The sequence below is a fragment of the Typopeltis vanoorti genome, chromosome 21 (assembly GCF_054136105.1).
Source record: "Typopeltis vanoorti isolate ZY-2024b chromosome 21, IOZ_Tvanoo_1.0, whole genome shotgun sequence".
Taxonomy (NCBI): domain Eukaryota; kingdom Metazoa; phylum Arthropoda; class Arachnida; order Uropygi; family Thelyphonidae; genus Typopeltis; species Typopeltis vanoorti.
The window spans coordinates 71,545,209-71,562,871 of NC_143569.1; the positions used below are offsets into that span (position 1 = coordinate 71,545,209).

The window sequence follows — 17,663 nt, forward strand, 5'->3', positions numbered from 1 at the left end:
TAAACTAAAAACTCAAGAAAGCTTACAAAAGAAAAAAAAAACTCTTCCACATTCACACATTCACCAATGTTCATGGCATAAGCACCAACTTAAATAATGTGCATCGTCACCTATAGCCATCTACACCTGATCTATTTTTAACTGACAACAAAATTACCACCACTGCTACAATCCATCTTAATTGTTTAATCATTAACATCTTAAATAGTTTGGCATCTCTTCCAGGTTGGTTAATAGAAAAAAAAAAAAAAAAGGGTGGTAGCTAGAGTTATGGACATTAAAGTCACCAAGGAAGATGATTTCACTGTTAGTGTGACTGGATTGCGTGAATTAGTGCTTGGAAGATAAGAATTCAAAGTAGTTAGAATTTGGGGGAGGTAGAGGCAGCAGATAAACAAGCAAGTAATCAAGCAAAGAAACTTCCTTGGTGACTTTAATGTCACCTAGAGAAAAGACGAATCTTAAGCTACATATCAAAAACACAAATACCACCACACTGGTGGTATTTGTGCTTTTTGATGGGTCCCCTGGTAAGGAATATTAGATTATACAAAAATCTAATATTCCTTGCCAGAGGATACCAAACCTTGAATTTTCTCTTTTTGATAGGTAGCTTGAGATTCTTTGATATTTTACAATATCAGCAGATATTGTATACTACTCCCTCTACATCCCCCAAATTCTAAAAATCATCATGACTACAAAGGGGGGTCCGAAAAGTTCTTGGCCTCAAGAATAGATGGCAAAACTACCGGCAAGAGATTTTTTTTTTTTTTTAAGTTGGTACATCTGTCATGAGCATTCATGTAAAATTGCAAGTCATTCTATCAAGTAGTTTGTTTTATACAGCTTTCTGAAGCAAAAGTGTTGTCTGTATCCCTTGAAATGGATAAAATTGCGTTATCCTGCAGTTATAAAATTCTTTGTAAAAGAAGGTTTAATGCCAAAAGAAGTTCATAAAAGTGACGTCCAAAACTGTAACAACACCTGAAATCATTGATCAAGTGCACAATATGGTATTGGATGACCAGCAAGTCAAAGTGCATGAAATTGCTGAGACTGTAGGCATTTCAAACAAATGTGTAGGATATATTTTGCATGAAGAATTGCAAATGAAAAAGCTTTGCGTAAGATGGGTGGTGCGCTTGCTCACAGCAGATCAAAAACGTACTCGCATGAAAATCTCTGAACAGTGCTTGGAGAGTTTTAACCAGAATAAAACTCGTTTTGTGGGTCGATTTATTACTATGGATGAGACTTGGATTCACCATTACACACACACACCAGAATCCAAACAGCAGTCAAAACAATGGACAGAAGCAGGTTGTTCAGCGCCAAAGAAGACAAAGCTGGTTCCATCAGCAGGAAAGGTCATGGCATTGGTGTTTTGGGATGCTAAAGGCATTTTGTTTATTAATTATCTTGAAAAGGGTAAAACAATAACCAGAGAATATTATTTCAATCTTTTAACCAGACTAGACAAAAATTCGTGAGAAAAGACCCGGTTTGCAGAAGAAGAAAAAAATCATCTTTCATCAGGACAATGCACCTACCCACAAAGGTGTTTTGGCAATGGGAAAATTAAGGAATCTGTACTATGAATTGTTGGGACATTCATCCTGTTCCCCAGATTTGACTCTCTCTGACTTCTATCTCTTCCCAAAACTAAAACTCTTCCTCTCTAGTCTGCATTTTTTCTTTGAATCAAGAGGTGATTGCAGCTGTAGAGGGGTATTTTGCAGATCTTACTGAAAACCACTACAGGGACAGGTAATGGCGCTGCAGTCGCCAGAATAAATGTATTAGTCTCAAGAGAGATTATGCAGAAAAATAAAAATAATTTTGAAATTATAAATTTGTTTTTTTTCATTGTTAGGCCGAGAACTTTTCAGACCACCCTCGTACTTTTGAATTCTTATCTTTGAATCATGAATTCATGCAATCCAATCACACTAACAGTGAAATCATCTTCCTTGGTGAATTTAATGTCCATAACTCAGGCTGGCACCTTTTTTTTTTACTAACCAACCTGGAAGAGATGCCAAACTATTTCTTATAAGCAATCACCTAATGTAAATTATTCATCTACCTACACAAATACCTAACAATCCTCTTCACTCTGTGCTTAACCACTTCTCTTTCCAGGTACTCTGTTGAGATGACTTCTTCTTTTAGCACTTCAGATCATAATCTTACATAAGTTTTTTCTCTAGTGGAACACCATGCCCTCAGCCATTCACAACCTCATCTTTTGGCACTACAGCAGTGTCAAGTGGTAAGATTTCTTAGACTTTTATGTCTTTCTCTGGTCAGACTGCTTTTCCATTCTCCAAATTGTGATATTTGTTATGACTGCAACAAAAAGTATTCATTTTGGAATGAGGCTCTATATTCTTTACTCTGTTCAAAAATCCTGTCCAGTATCCAAGCCATGGTTTTTCCAAGAAGGATGCTAGAATGGTCCCCCAAAATAAATAATAATACTAAATAGTTAACAGTACTGACATTAACAGTACTGAGCCAGACATTGACAAAAGGGCTAAACGTAGAAAACATGCTGCTTGTTTAAATGGCAGGTAGTTCCTTCTGATCCCTTGTAAAAACTGTTGAGTACATTTCTGCCCATCTGTGCTTCCGTTTCTCTCTCACCCAGATTATTATTTTTATTTTATTTTTTTATGTTGCTCTCACTCATAAAAGATTATATACCAATCTATAGGGGGTGCTTAAGGGTCAAAGCTGTATAACTGAGAGGAGATCTCCACATAGTCTTTAAAGGAATGCAGAGAACCGACCAGGACTTCTGACCTAATGTCCAATCCTCACCTTCTCGTGTTGCACCCTGTTGGGTATCTACCTGGATACTGAACGAACGAGGATAGGCTGGCAATTTGCGATTTAGCTGACCAAATTGTATTCTTATTGGCTTAAACCAAAATACAAAATGATGGTACAACATAACAAAATTTCATGCCGGCTGGGGCATCGCCCGGTTAAACAAGACCCCCGTTGTTTTTGCCAGGAAATCAGGGTGAACAGCGAAAAGTCAGCTACTGGAACAAACCCTAAAACACCACCCAACTCAACATCACAGTTCAAAATCGGTATACTATCAACATAAGAAGCCTGAATGGCAAAGAAATTGAGTTAGCTGAGGAATTAGATAAGTACCAGATCGACATAATAGGGGTGACTGAAACAAAAAAGACAAAAACTGGTGAGATCTTTCTGAGCAATAAATACAAAATGTTATATTCAGGCAATAACAATCAAGGAAAAGAAGGAGTAGCCATAGTATTCAACACTAAATATGAGGCTAATCTTCTTGAATGGCAGGCAATCTCAAGTAGAGTGATGTGGGCAAATATCAGAATGGGGAACTGGACAATGAGACTTATTTGTGCATATGGTCCCACAGAAGGCTCTACTAAGGTAGAATTCGAGGAATTTTTCTGAGGCTCTAGAGAAAGCTACTGACACAATGAAAAAGGAAAAGTTTTCCCTTTTTGGGGATCTAAAAAGCAGAGTAAGAAGTGATTGTCAGACATTCAAAAATGTTTTGGGAAAATTTGGAGAAAAGAGCAAAGCTAATAATAATGTCAAATATCTGTTGGAGATCTGCTCAGGAGATGGACTGGTTATTACTAACACAATGTTCCAACATAAAAAATGTGCACAAATTCACATGGAGAGAAGAGGCTAGGAATAAGAAAAATCTCATTGACTAGTGATATTTTCTCCCTGGTGCAGGACATCAGAGTGTACCGAGGATTTGAAATCGGAAGGGATCACTATTTAGTCTTGAGCAGGATAAAATTGAATTTCATATTGAAAAGAATAGCATGTAAGAAAGTTTTAAAGCGAATAAAAGTTGAGCAGCTCTCAGATGTGAACTGGAGGTTAAAATACACAAAGATTATGGAAGAAAAAATTAAAGAGATTGAGAACAGGAACCAAACTTTGGAGATTCAGCAGCAAACCTGGAAGAAAACATTGATTGGTTCAGCCAAAGAAGCATGTGGTAAGGTTGTGCAAGGTTAGAAAAATGAGAACTCCATGGTGGACACAGGAAGTAAAAGAGGCAGTGAAGGAAAAGAAGAAAGTCTATCAAAAATTCCTGGCAAATAAGTCAAATTGTGCTCTTAGAGAATACAGAGACAAATGTAAGAAAGCTAAACACTGTGTAAAACTAGCTAAACAAAAGTCATGGGAGGACTTTGGCAAGAACATAGAAAATAAATATCAAGAAGGTGGTAAGATATTCCGGAGGTTATTGAAGAAGCTTAGAAATGGAGGAAAGAGTGCTGTAAAAGGAGTTAGAGATGATAAAGGTGACATGAAAACAGGAGAAAAAAGATATCCTTGAAGTATGGAGTAATTACTTTGAAAAATTGCTAAATGAAACAAGCAGTGATAGCACAGTGGTAAAAAACACTCAACAGGCATTCATTCGGGAATACATCTCTATACTTGAAGGAAAAAGCCATCAAAGGCTTGAAATGTGGAAAGGCAGCAGGAGTAGATGATATTTGACCAGAAATGCTTAAGTATGGTGGTATAAAAGTCTTACAGTGGCAGCACTGCATAGTTCAGAAGGTGTGGACAGAGGGACAAATTCCCTATGATTGGAATTCAGCTCTCATAGTACCCATGTATAAAAAGGGAAATAAAACCGAATGTGAGAATTACAGAGGTATTTCCCTATAGTAAGATTTATGCTAGTATACTTGAGAAACGGTTCAGAAGAATTGTGGAAGAAAAGCTTGGTGAAGAACAAGTTGGATTCAGGCCAAATACAGGCTGTCAGGATCAGATCTTCACTTTACGACAAATAGTCGAGAAATCACAGGAATATAACAAAGATCTGTATTTAAGTTTTGTCGATTTGGGAAAGGCATATGACTAGGTGCCAAGAGAGAAGCTATTCAATACGCTACAGTTATATGGTGTCAATGGGGCATTATATCAATCAATACTTAGTCTTTATTTGAGTTGTAAGTCAGCAGTTAGAACTGAAGGAAGTATGGGAAGATGGTTTAATGTTAAATCTGGTGTGAGACAATGATGTACATTATCCCCTCTGTTATTCATTATCTATATGGATCACATTATGAAGGAAAATGGTATTAAACATGATATCAGATCAGAATTGGAGATGTTAATGTCAGCTCTTTGCTTTATGCGGACGATGTTATAATTCTAAATAAATCTGCTAGAAGTCTGCAAGATTCTCTGACTAAATTGAATAGCTGTTGTAATAGATATGGTATGAAGGTCAGCAATAAAAAGACAATGAAAATAGGCAGAATCATTGAAAATGTCAACTGTGTTGTGAATGGAGAACCTGTGGAACAAGTAAAACATTTCACCTACTTAGGCACGATTTTTAGTGAAGATGGTAAATTAAATATGGAAATAGACAACAGAATCAACAAAGCTGGTATGGTAGGAAGTCAATTGAATAAATTATATCTAATAAGAGAGAAATTAGTCAGAACACTAAATTAGCTGTATACAAGATGGTGTTCAAACCAGTTTTTTACTTATGGATCTGAGAGCTGGGTCAGAAGTGAAGCACTTAACCAAAGACTAGAGACTGCAGATATGAGAATCCTGAGAAAGATTAGAGGCCTATACAGATGGCATCAATGGCAATATCATATTAAAAAACGAGGATATTAGGAAAGAACTTGACATTGTCAGCATCCAGGAATGTGTTTGCAGAGCTAATCTCAGGTGGTGTGGTCACTTAAAGAGAATGGGCGAGGAAAGATTAGCAAAACATATGTTCTCTGCCTGGTTGGCAGCAAAACGACCCAGAGGAAGACCAAGATACAGATGGATTGATACAGTACAAAGTGTCTTAGATGATAGAAATATAAGATCTGATAATGTTGGAGTCTTGACAAGCAACAGACTGATTTGGAGGAAAATTGTAGATAAGAAGTTAGTAATGATGTAAATTTTTCATTTAGTACTATCATATCCTGTACACCCCTTGAGGATACATGACAGGAATTTGATGATGATGACCAATCTATAGAACACTTTGTAATGTGAATGGGCTAAGGATTTTTTTTTTCTATTTTTCAATTTTATATATTTTTTGTATTTTTTAGAGATCAAACGTAACTTTTTCATGCCACTTCAGGCTTCCAATAAGCAGGACAGTGGTCTCACATAGGGTGATAAAATTCATCTCCCACCTAAAAACAATCACAAATATCCATATTTGAGTATCCATATTGTGTTTATTCTACAAATATTTCCATGGGTGCTTGGATCTTTCATGCCATCCGTTTCAGCTAAACTTGCAATGACATAAGCAACAGCTGCTACGTCATTTTATACTGAATTATTGACTCACCTGGCCTGCTATTCCCATTCATCTTTCATTCCCATCTACGTAGGTTTTGTGGTACGACCTGTTGATTGGAGAGTAGGCATGCTAACCATTCAGCCAACTAGGATAACATTATTGCAATCTTCTGGCATCATTCTCATTCTCCCCTGTTCAGTTGACTAAGGCGAATCTCCTCTAACTTTATCTAGAACACTGCATTTCATGCCTGCTATGACTTTCTTTTAGTGTTACACTGTGATCAGCATTAATTTTACAAATTATGGACTCTACAACTGTGTTATAAATAATTATTTTAATTTCCCGACATTTCAACCTTCATATTACAATCATCATCTTGGAGTATACACATATATACAGAGACAAGGTAAATTACATTTCACACAGTATGCTGAAGAGGCAATGATTTGATCAACTGTTATTCTACTGGCCTGACTTTTAGTGAAAATAAAATAAAATTACAATAAATAAATGAAATAAAATAAATTAACTACATCAAAGCTATATTCTATTTAAGACAACATCAGAGAAACATTCATTCATATGGATAGTTTTGTTACAATAAAAATGATGTCCTAATGTAACATGATAATTGTTATATTAGATTTAAGTTCCTGGATTACCTGTGGTCCTATTTATAATTAACTGTTAGGGAAAAAGGTTAAATATGAATATGTAGAATATGTGCCTTCCATATTCTTGGGATTTTTAGATCATCATTGTTGTTAAGATTAGGGTGGTTGATAAGAATCTCACGGGCCTCCTTAAATTTGTGTTCATACCATATTTTGGTGTGATAGAAACAACAGGTGCTTTTCCAGTCAATTCTATGTAAAGTGTTCAGGTCATGATCAGGAAAAAAGGAACATAAACGGCACATTATATATAATAACTATGGTATAGTTATTATATTTAAATATAATAACACAATAGTAGTCTCTATAATTTAACAAAATGAATGCTGATCACTCTGTAACATTAAAAGATAGGACACACACATACACAAATTCTCTTAAGCTATCCCCCCCCACCCCCCCCCCCCCCCACCCCCCCCCCCCCCCACCCCCCCCCCCCCCCACCCCCCCCCCCCCCCACCCCCCCCCCCCCCCACCCCCCCCCCCCCCCACCCCCCCCCCCCCCCACCCCCCCCCCCCCCCACCCCCCCCCCCCCCCACCCCCCCCCCCCCCCACCCCCCCCCCCCCCCACCCCCCCCCCCCCCCACCCCCCCCCCCCCCCACCCCCCCCCCCCCCCACCCCCCCCCCCCCCCACCCCCCCCCCCCCCCACCCCCCCCCCCCCCCACCCCCCCCCCCCCCCACCCCCCCCCCCCCCCACCCCCCCCCCCCCCCACCCCCCCCCCCCCCCACCCCCCCCCCCCCCCACCCCCCCCCCCCCCCACCCCCCCCCCCCCCCACCCCCCCCCCCCCCCACCCCCCCCCCCCCCCACCCCCCCCCCCCCCCACCCCCCCCCCCCCCCACCCCCCCCCCCCCCCACCCCCCCCCCCCCCCACCCCCCCCCCATTGCTGAAGAATACGTTGACAAGCAGAGACAAGCAGGTTATTGTTCCTCTGTATCGAGCCTTGATAAGACCCCATCTAGACTACTGTGCTCAGATTTGGTCACCTAGGTTTCTTCTTGATGGGGAGGAGATGGAGAGGATCCAGAGGCGAGTGACCAAGATGATAGCAGGTCTGTGGAATGAACCGTATGAGAACAGGTTGAGGATTTGTGGGTTGCAAAAATTGGTTGATAGGCGGAGGAGGGGAGATATGATTGAGACATTCAAATTACTGAAGGGTTTCTATAAAATTAATTCAGAAGATATTTTTGAGAACAGGGCTGGTTGTGGGAGGACTAGGGGACATCCATGGAAACTGGGCAAAAGTGTGGTTAGTAAAGGTGTTAGAGCTGGGTTCTTTACTTTTAGAGTAGTGAATGAGTGGAATGCGCTCCCTGAGTCTGTAGTGGATGCTGTGACAGTGAATGAGTTTAAGGCGAGGTATGATAGATACTGTATGAATGTCAAATAGTTGTGATGAATATGATTTGGGGCCTCCCTCGATGAGTCTAATGACTCCCTGGAGTTGCCCGTAATAATAGTAATAGAGAGTTACCCTTTAAACTCAACTGGCAGCTTGCTTTTATCTTTCAGTCATGTGATTTCCTAAAAATATATAAACACTGGGATTAACTCACAACACACTTTGTGCAAGTATTACTTAGCACTTCTGAAGATATATTGAGCCTTGGTTGAAGGAGGGAACTCTTCAACAATAAAAATCAATAAACAACAAGCAATTGGTTGAAATGTGGACAACACATGTTCACTTCAAATCTGACAAAACAGCAAGGGAAAGTGGAAGCAATAAAACTATATTGTTGTTCACTTAATCCCTCTTTTATTACTCATCATTCTGCCGCTACAAATTAAAATTTTGTTTTGTTTGGATAATTAAAATATATAGATTTATTTGGTTAATTTAAGTCTGCCTGTGGACCACCTGTCCCATTGTCGCTGACTACAGGTTGAGAAACACTGCAATAGGGTACTCACCTTAGGTGACCGCTAATTCATAAGTAGTATAGAAATAGAAGACAGGACACACACAACATAAATAAAAAAATGAATTTTAATTAGGAAAAGTATTTTGGAAAATTTTTTGGTGTATTTTAACTTTTTCTTTTTTTTTGTGAGGAGGAGGGGGCAGGGCCCCTTTCCTCAATGCACCACTGAAAACTGCTATGTCCTTTTACTACTGACTCACCTGACCTGCTATTCCCCATTCATCTTTCATTCCCATCTATCTAGGTTCTGGGTAACAGCTTTCCCCATAAAATATCTCAAAGATTACAATCTCCAGCTCCTCAAAATGAATATCAATTGATTACTTTTAATCCATTAGTACAATGCTGTGCCAATACATACATAGAGACAGTTGCCATCAGACCCTCTGTTGGATCTCTTACAGCAGTATTCTTCATCTACTTACCTCCTGCTGCAGATATCTCTCAGGATTATTAGACACACATATTCACAAGTTTCATTAAAAACTCATCTCTCGGGATGTGATGGGATCATCAAGAATTGGATTTCTCAATGATCCCAGCCTTCTCATAGTCTTCTAGCAATTTTTATAGTTTCTCTATGTGTTAGAGAGGCGTTTGATACTGCCTAACATGCACAGGGAAGTCGAAAGTGATTTGCACAGCATGTTCGACCTTGTTCGTGCAAGATAGGGAACTAACCTCTTCAGTAAACACGCTAGGAAAGCGTTGAAAATTCTCAATCTTGGTTCTTTCAAATTCTGAATCTAATGAATTGATAGCGCCTTCCACCATTCTCCTTTTCAATTCATTTGATATCTCTTTAGGGTCTCCCAATTCAATATCTAAGACCTCACTTATTTCCTTCTCGCTCCCAGTTCTAAACTTTGGTTGGAACCTTATTCCACTAAGGGATATCGTTTCATTGGTGAAGTCACACATGAACTGGTGTTTCTCCAAGAAGTCAATGCCCAATATGACCTTGGTTACTCATATCAGTGAGTTCAGGGAGAACCAACACTTCATGAGAGAGTGTGACTGGGAAACAAAGTATTGTGAGCTTCACATTCATTTTCATCTGTGAGAGGAGTTCAACTGTGGCAACTCCAGTAATCTTAACTGGCTTACACAGTTCAACGAGTCCATTTGGAGAAGCTCTACAAATTTTCTTGACCAGGGGCATAGGTATTACTGATATGTGTGCTCCGGTGTCTAGTAAAAATTTACAGGGAATACCTTCCACAAATCCTTCAACAAGGGATAAAGGTATTCGCCCACTGATCTTTGCAGTCGCCACACATTGCATCTTATAGTTTTTGAAAACCAATGATTCATGGAGGGGACAGAGACTTCTTCTCGTTCCTTCAGAATTGGTTCCCCAATACATCGCTCGCACGATTGGACCACTTGTACTACGGAGATTTCTCCTAAATGCCTACTAATTGGTTCGTGTCTTATCTCACGTTCTTTTCCTGGTGACTTCGGAGGCTCAGCTTTTCCATTTGAGTTGGAGTTGCCTTCATATCCTGAGCAGAGGGGGAGAGGAGGGACATTGCACTCTCTGTTTTTCCAATAATAACTTCCTCAGAAAATTTGCATTGGACATGACCTCCAACACCTTTTCCCTCTCCTTCGCCAGTCTATAACACTCATCTAAATTGTTGGCTCGTTTCTTGTATATTATTTCACATAAATCATCACATAGTCCTACCCTGAACTGTTGGATAGCCATCCATTCAAGGTGGGACTTCTCCTCCATGGAGAAGTCCCATTGATCGTGTGATGGAGAGCAATCTGTTAAAAAAAAATTGGTCACACTTTCTCCTTTGTTTTGTATACACCTGTAAAGTTCCCAGAAAGTCTGGAAAGGGCCCTTTTTTCGGAAAAATTTTGCAATTAGTGCTTCCTTGAATTTTGCATATTCTAAAACGTTTTTTAGGGTGGGAGATGAGTAGAGGAAGCCCTTCGCCTTTCCTATCAACTTACTTCAAGGCAGTAAGTTGATAGGAAATTTTTCTTAATTCTTCGACGTAGCAAAAAAATGCATGAACATCATCTGTCTCCTCCCCAGAGAATTGCGGAAACACCTGTTGCGGGTTTATGGTTCTAAAGAATTCATTATCGTCCATGCCTGTACTCAATGATAGTGCCATAGTGATATATCAGTTACAATTTTCAATATTTAAGTTTCAAGGTTTCTTAATATTCAGCTTGCCCGATCTTTTGTATAACCTGCTCACTTTGGTTTCTTTAATTTAGTCTATAAATTAAATCCTGTCGACTGCTGCGCCATTGTTATGTCCTCACTTTCCTTATATTTCTTCTTACTTGGATTATATTATTTACTTTGTGTCTATATCATTATTAATTCTTTAATTCAACACTTTCTGTTGGAACCTTAATTATACTTCATTAACTCTTTATGCAGTCTCAACATTTACTTTGGGCCGTTAACAACTTTAAGGATATTGCACCTAGGTAGAATACAAAAAGATTCCCAATGGACAATGGCAATTCCTTTGTTTCAGTGCTGGTTCTTTCTTCGGATTCATGGGAAAATTTTTATTATACTGCGCCACACTGAATCCTAGATTTCTGAACAATGAAAATTCAAAGAACCAGAACTTAGCATAGCACGCTATCCCCAATTTCTTAAACTATATGAAGTAGTTCAAACCTCATCTATCTTTAGCTTAGTTTGCAGTTGTAGCCTCCCCTATAGGTTACCTCCCGCCGTGGTTCGATTATTTCTGAGCGGTGCAATAGAAAATGAAATCAGGCAAGTCAACTATTGAGTCTAAAGAAAATATTTAATTACACTCTAATCAGATTACATATCATGAATAAACTTTGGCACATGATAGCTTCAATATCACTCTCAATGAAAAAACATAATTATCTAACCCTTCTTACTCTCTTAGCATGCATAAGTATCAGTTCAGTTAAAACATTCTATCAAAGGCAAATCATGAGCTTAAACTCCACAATACTAAAGGTTATTCATTCATTGACATTAAAATTAACCCTAATTTCTTTATTCATGTCTCAGAGTTACACTGCCCTCTTAAACTATATCTCTAAAGTCCTTGCATAAAATTTACAACCATCTAAGCTTAATGTGCAACTAATAATTACACTTTCTTTTATACATTCATTAAACAGATTGAAGTTTCTACTTTACCAGTTGCTGGGGAATTATTAGAACATCATACATATCACTATATAACATCTCCTCCAGGTCCATCTTCCGTTCTGCTTGGTCTGCATTACCCCACTGAATGGTCCGGACTGGATATATCTCTGACGACAAAGACTGGTGCTCGCCGTTCACTGGTCATCTGGCTCGGCAAGGCTTAGCTGTCTCTGAGGTAATCAGGAACTCGGCTTCGCTGGGCAATTCCTTAACCGGCAATCTCCAAGGACTCCTCGGCATTCTCCCACGATCTCAGCTTCGACGATCCTTCAAAGGAACGGGGACGAACCTCGGCAAGTGAAGAGGACGACAAAAAAAAAAAAGAACCTTGAGCTGGCGCTGCTTTGCTTTTTAAATCCCGCACCCAACACTCCTTACTATGTCATTCAATTTCTCCATCTTTGCTCACATCACCTTACATCTCCCAGCACCTAGCACCATAATCTCCCCTAGCATGCTCTTCGGTGTGTGTGTGTGTGGGGGGGGGAGGTACCGTGTGCTCTCCTTCCACCGTGTACGTGTACTTGGTATACATGTTTTGCTCCTAGCTATCGGTACTTAATCTGATTAGCCTTCTCCCAGCCACATACAAATATTCATAGAATTTTAGCAAAGTTTAAACAATAGACTATTCACAGTAAATACATTAAAACACTATGGACAAATAAATAGACTCTTAAATTATTATTGTTGCTGGTAATTTACAAGCAATTTTATCCATCTGATATATCAGTATATGCCAAAATGTAAGATGCAAGTTAAGTTCTGAAGAAAATATAAATTAATACAGTTTCATTCAGAACTTAACATCACCAACAACTTTTTGCAACAGTGCCTTTTTACACTGATGATTAAAAATCAAGTCCCTGTTTGGGTCTTCTGTATGTAATCCCAGACAGCATAATGTCTACCCATGGAATGTAACAACTTTACTGCTCAGCTGTATGTGATAGATCTAGCATTAAAATAATTAAGATTGCATTGGTACCAAGGGTGAATAATACATACATATATATACTCAGATTTGCCAAATTCTCTACATGTAATAAGACATATAGAGCTGCAGAAACATCCAGCGATCTCTCAAATCCAACATGTCCTCTCTCACTATGGAAGCCACGCTTGGATATATGCTTCTGTCGGATCCCAGTTCACATTGGGATTAAGGAAAATGAGGCTGCAGATACTTGAGCTAGGTGAGCTTGTTTCTCAAACTTCCTACACCAAATACAAGCAGATCATAAGATACAAACTTTTATTCTGGTGGCAGTCATGGAATAGAGAGACCAGTAATAAGCTTTATTGAATTAAGTGTTTAATTATGATATTCTAGTCTACACAAGATCTATAAAGAGGAGGTTGTTCAATTTCACACACTCCTTCCTATTGATGGGGGGCAACATGCCTGTTTGTGATTTCTGTGATATTCATGATCTGGCAGATAATGTAAGTGTGTTTGGAACCAAGGAAACATGATAGACCCTGTTTAACATGGATGTTCCTAATAAAAGAGACTTACAAACTGCCCAGTTGGAGACATCGGCAACCCAGAACAGAGCATCATGATGACTATGGAGTAGAAGAGCTGATATCAAATGAAATGGGATAATGGTGAGGACAAAGAAGAGTTTTTCTCCATCTTACTTCATGTAGAGTATCGAGTACATATTTGGTAGTCTACTTTGTTCATATTGGTTCATAATTATATAATTTTGGTGTTCTCTCTAGAGATTTAGCTACAGATCTACTAGACTGCCCATTATAAAAGAGTTTACGTTGGTAATGTGTCCTGGTACTGATAATGAGTAAATTTCACATTTCGGAGAGCAGATAAGAGAATCTAGTTTAAATATTGTTTATAAGTAATTTGTGAGAGGTATTTATTGAATATTCTTGAAATTTTTTTCAGAGACTTCTCTAATGTAAGGAACTGCTAATTTTTTGGAGTGATCTAATTAATCTGTATTAATTAGATTAGATTGTATCCATTATTAGTGAAATTTTTAAGAAATTTGCAATTTTTATTATTTATTTTTTATAACTGTTGTGTTTCTAATGAGCCATGAAAAGTCTTTTATTAACACTCATTGAACAAATGTATCTTTGCTCTAAAATCTTGAAAATAGATTGTTCAAAAGTTAGGAAAATCATAAACATTTTAACGGTTGTATGCAGTATCTCATAAACTGAATCCAATTTGATACTGATGATGAATTTAAGATCTAATCCAGATAAGTATAATATAATATAATATCTATATAATATTTGTTAATTTTTTAAAATACAGGAAATGAAGTGATTTTTCTTGATCCTCATAAAAAACAGCCAAGTGTGAATTTGGATGGAGAACATCCAGATGATAGTAGTTACCATATACCATATGGAACTAGTGGAAGGATGCCTATTGCTGACTTGGATCCATCTATAGCTTTGGTAAACATGTTTGTTTTTATCTGCAGTTAGTTTTCATTTTAACGAAGTATATTAATTGAAAATATATTGTAGTTAATCCTCCTCAAGCACGCACACACACACACACGCACAAGGCTCCAGAAATAGCACTTAAAACTACAAAAAAATTCTACTCACCCATACTATGAATTGTAATAAAAAAATTTATATTATATTATCACTGTTTCAATTACAGCAACAAAAAGAACATCTTTAATAATAGAATTATTTAAAATAAACATATTCAAATTATGTGCAACAATTTGTAAGATCTGATATGTCTCTCTCTTTAATTTTGCCACTAGTCCATTGCCTGCTAACTAATTATTAGCCTTCCAAGACAAGAATTAGTTCATTTCACTCTTTCATCTCTCATAAGTACACTGCAACTGAGCTTTAGAGAGGAATTATGTAAACAATGTATTCTTCTATTTCTATGTGTGCATCTCATAATAATGGATAAGTTTCTCCTCATTTGAAATATCTGAAGAAGCATCTATAAGAAGACTCACTAATGCACTCTGATATTCTTAATTGAAATTTGCTTAATGCTGTTAGCAGTAATTGACATATGTTCTTTACATTTCATGTCATTTTAATACTGTTCTGCTCCTGGGCATATAAGTTTTTGAATCAGTAAATTATTTATTAAATTTAACTTTATAATAGGCTGTATTAAAAAGTCTTTGCAGGTGTTAAAACATTTTAGAATCCATCTTTCTTTGGAAAGCAGTTTGAGGAATATTTCATTGGTGATTTCTGCCCAAGTCTATGTTACAGCATTATTATTATTTTATTTGTTTATTTTTTTGTGAAAATTGAAGTCTCATGAAACATGAATGTCACCACTCTTAAAAGGGTCTCAAAAACTTTATAGTAACCTAGAGTTTCTGTCAGCAGACCCAGGATATTTTTTATACATTACAGAATTCAACTTTGTTTTCGTAGCACACCCACTCGAATGCTTTGAATCATTCAAGTGGTTGAAAGCATGTCTAAATTATTTTAGTTGAACAACAGAACTCTTTTTTCTCCAGTGTTTGTAGTATATTTTGATCCCTTTACCTTCAGTTTTGAATTTTTAGTTTTTCAAAATTAAAAGGTGTAGTTTGCATTTTCTTCCATTTAGTGCCCATAATTAAGGGTGAATTTATATAACATATCCATTAAATAATTCAGTAGGAAAAGCAAGTTTATGAAATTAACAGAAAATGATCAACACTTGCAATTTAGCCAAACTCAACTTTTCAGCTTAGCTTTGTGTGATTAACTGTAAGGCTAGTGTGCATAATGTTATGATTTGTGAAGGTTTAATATTTGTTTCATTGTACACTGTATTGTGCGTTACAGTTAATCACACAAAGCTAAGCTGAAAAGTTGAGTTTGGCTAAGTTGCAAGTGTTGATCATTTTCTGTGCCAATGACAAAACAATGGCAGGCAATTTTAACATGCGTGATTATGTTCACTGTGAAGCATGTGTGAAATGTATGGCCTTCTCAGAACGAGAGATTTTTGGAAGAAGAATGAAACTGGAGAACATGTTTATCAAAAGTGTTTCATGAGTGAATGTCATAAGTATGAAGAGAGTAAGAAGAGTGATAGCAGTGAGTTGAAAGACAAAAGATGTGATAATGTGATTGTCGTAGTTAGTGTTGCAAGCGGTTATAAGTGACTGTACGAATGACACGGTGGAAAATGAAGAGAGTGACCAGATAGTAATGAAAACATAGCACAATTACATGGAGTTCTTCACAGAACAAAATGAGATTGAGTGGTTGGAGAAATGCATGCCGGATAGTATGAAAGAAAGGGGAGAGAAAGCAGAGCAAGAAAGTGCAAAAGCATGAAAATAAGGATCAGATTTTGTATGGTGATTCATTTATCTAAGAACTCCTTGAGGAGAGTCTGAAAAATCATGTTTTCCTGGAGCTAACATAAAGGATGTAAGAAGTATTCTCTAAGGATGTAGAGAGTTAAAGTGAAAGAGATGTTTATTTTGGCTGGTACAAATGATTTAGCAGGTGACTAGTGTGGTATGTGAGAAGACATGAAAGAGTTGCTAGTGCATGCAAAAAGGAAGAGTGAGAAAGTAAAAGTTGAATGATAGAGGTGAGCTGAGATGAAGAGCTATGATCGCAAATAAGTCAGTATGCAGATTGTGCAGGAGGAATGGTGTAGATTTGTGGAGTGAGTTTGACAGAAGGATTTATATGAGGTGGGTGGCTTCATCTAAATGGGTTTGTTGTCAGGAATCTTGAAAGAGTGTTGTTTAGTGAGAGTGTGGAAGTACAAAGTCAGGAAACTAGTATGTTTAGGCAGGATGCAGGTGAGTGTGAGTCCAGGCAACCTGGAGGTTAGTAAGTGGGAGAGTGATCACATGATGCAAAATGTAGCATCCCAAGTTAACTTTAGCATCAAAGTAACACAAAGTGTGAGGAAGGTTGTGGAATGAAGGGGGTATTGCAGTTTGTGTATACTAATGACAAGTACAGGTATCCCTTGCTTAACATGGGATTTGATTAACGCCACAAAATTAATTGCAACAATCCCTTTATATATGCAGCAAGAGTTTTAATTAATGCGCCTTTAAATTTACCATGCTCACGAAAGTCGGGAGCATGATGACGTCATTCGACAACCGGGTCATTCAATGAAAAAAGAGGAACCTTAGATCTAAAGCTTTACATAATTTAAAGATTTAAACGTGGTGAAAGTAAAAGTAAGACTGCGAGCGAATTTGGTTTTAACGAGTCTACAGTACGGACTATTTTATCCAAAGCTGATGAGTGTTGCGAGCAAGAAAAAGTTGCATTTACATCGGCAAGTATGCAATGTAAACGTAACCGAAGTGCTATGATGGTTGAAATGGAAGATCTGTTGATCATTAGTCTGGATGACTGCAATCAAAAGAGAATTCCAATTAGTGCCTATAATATCATGGCCAAAGCTCCAAGCCTCTTTTCAAAAACTTAAAGAGACTTTAGTCTCTTTTAAATATAAAGAAGATAATTCAAAATTTGCAGCTAGTAAAGGCTGGCTTGAAATTTTTAAATCTAGGGCTGGACTAAAGAATGTGAAAATAATAGGTGAAGCTGCAAGTGCCAATGAAGAT

General features: G+C 37.8%; 1 protein-coding gene across 1 annotated transcript in view; it reads left to right on the top strand.

Annotated features, from left to right (window-relative positions):
• Positions 1–17,663, top strand: part of LOC150094962 (cysteine protease ATG4B-like) — a 215,536-nt gene that overhangs the window by 141,456 nt on the left and 56,417 nt on the right. The window contains exon 10 of the mRNA XM_090410953.1: positions 14,387–14,532. Within this exon, the coding sequence (XP_090267079.1) occupies positions 14,387–14,532 (146 nt within the window). The remainder of the gene's footprint in view (positions 1–14,386; positions 14,533–17,663) is intronic.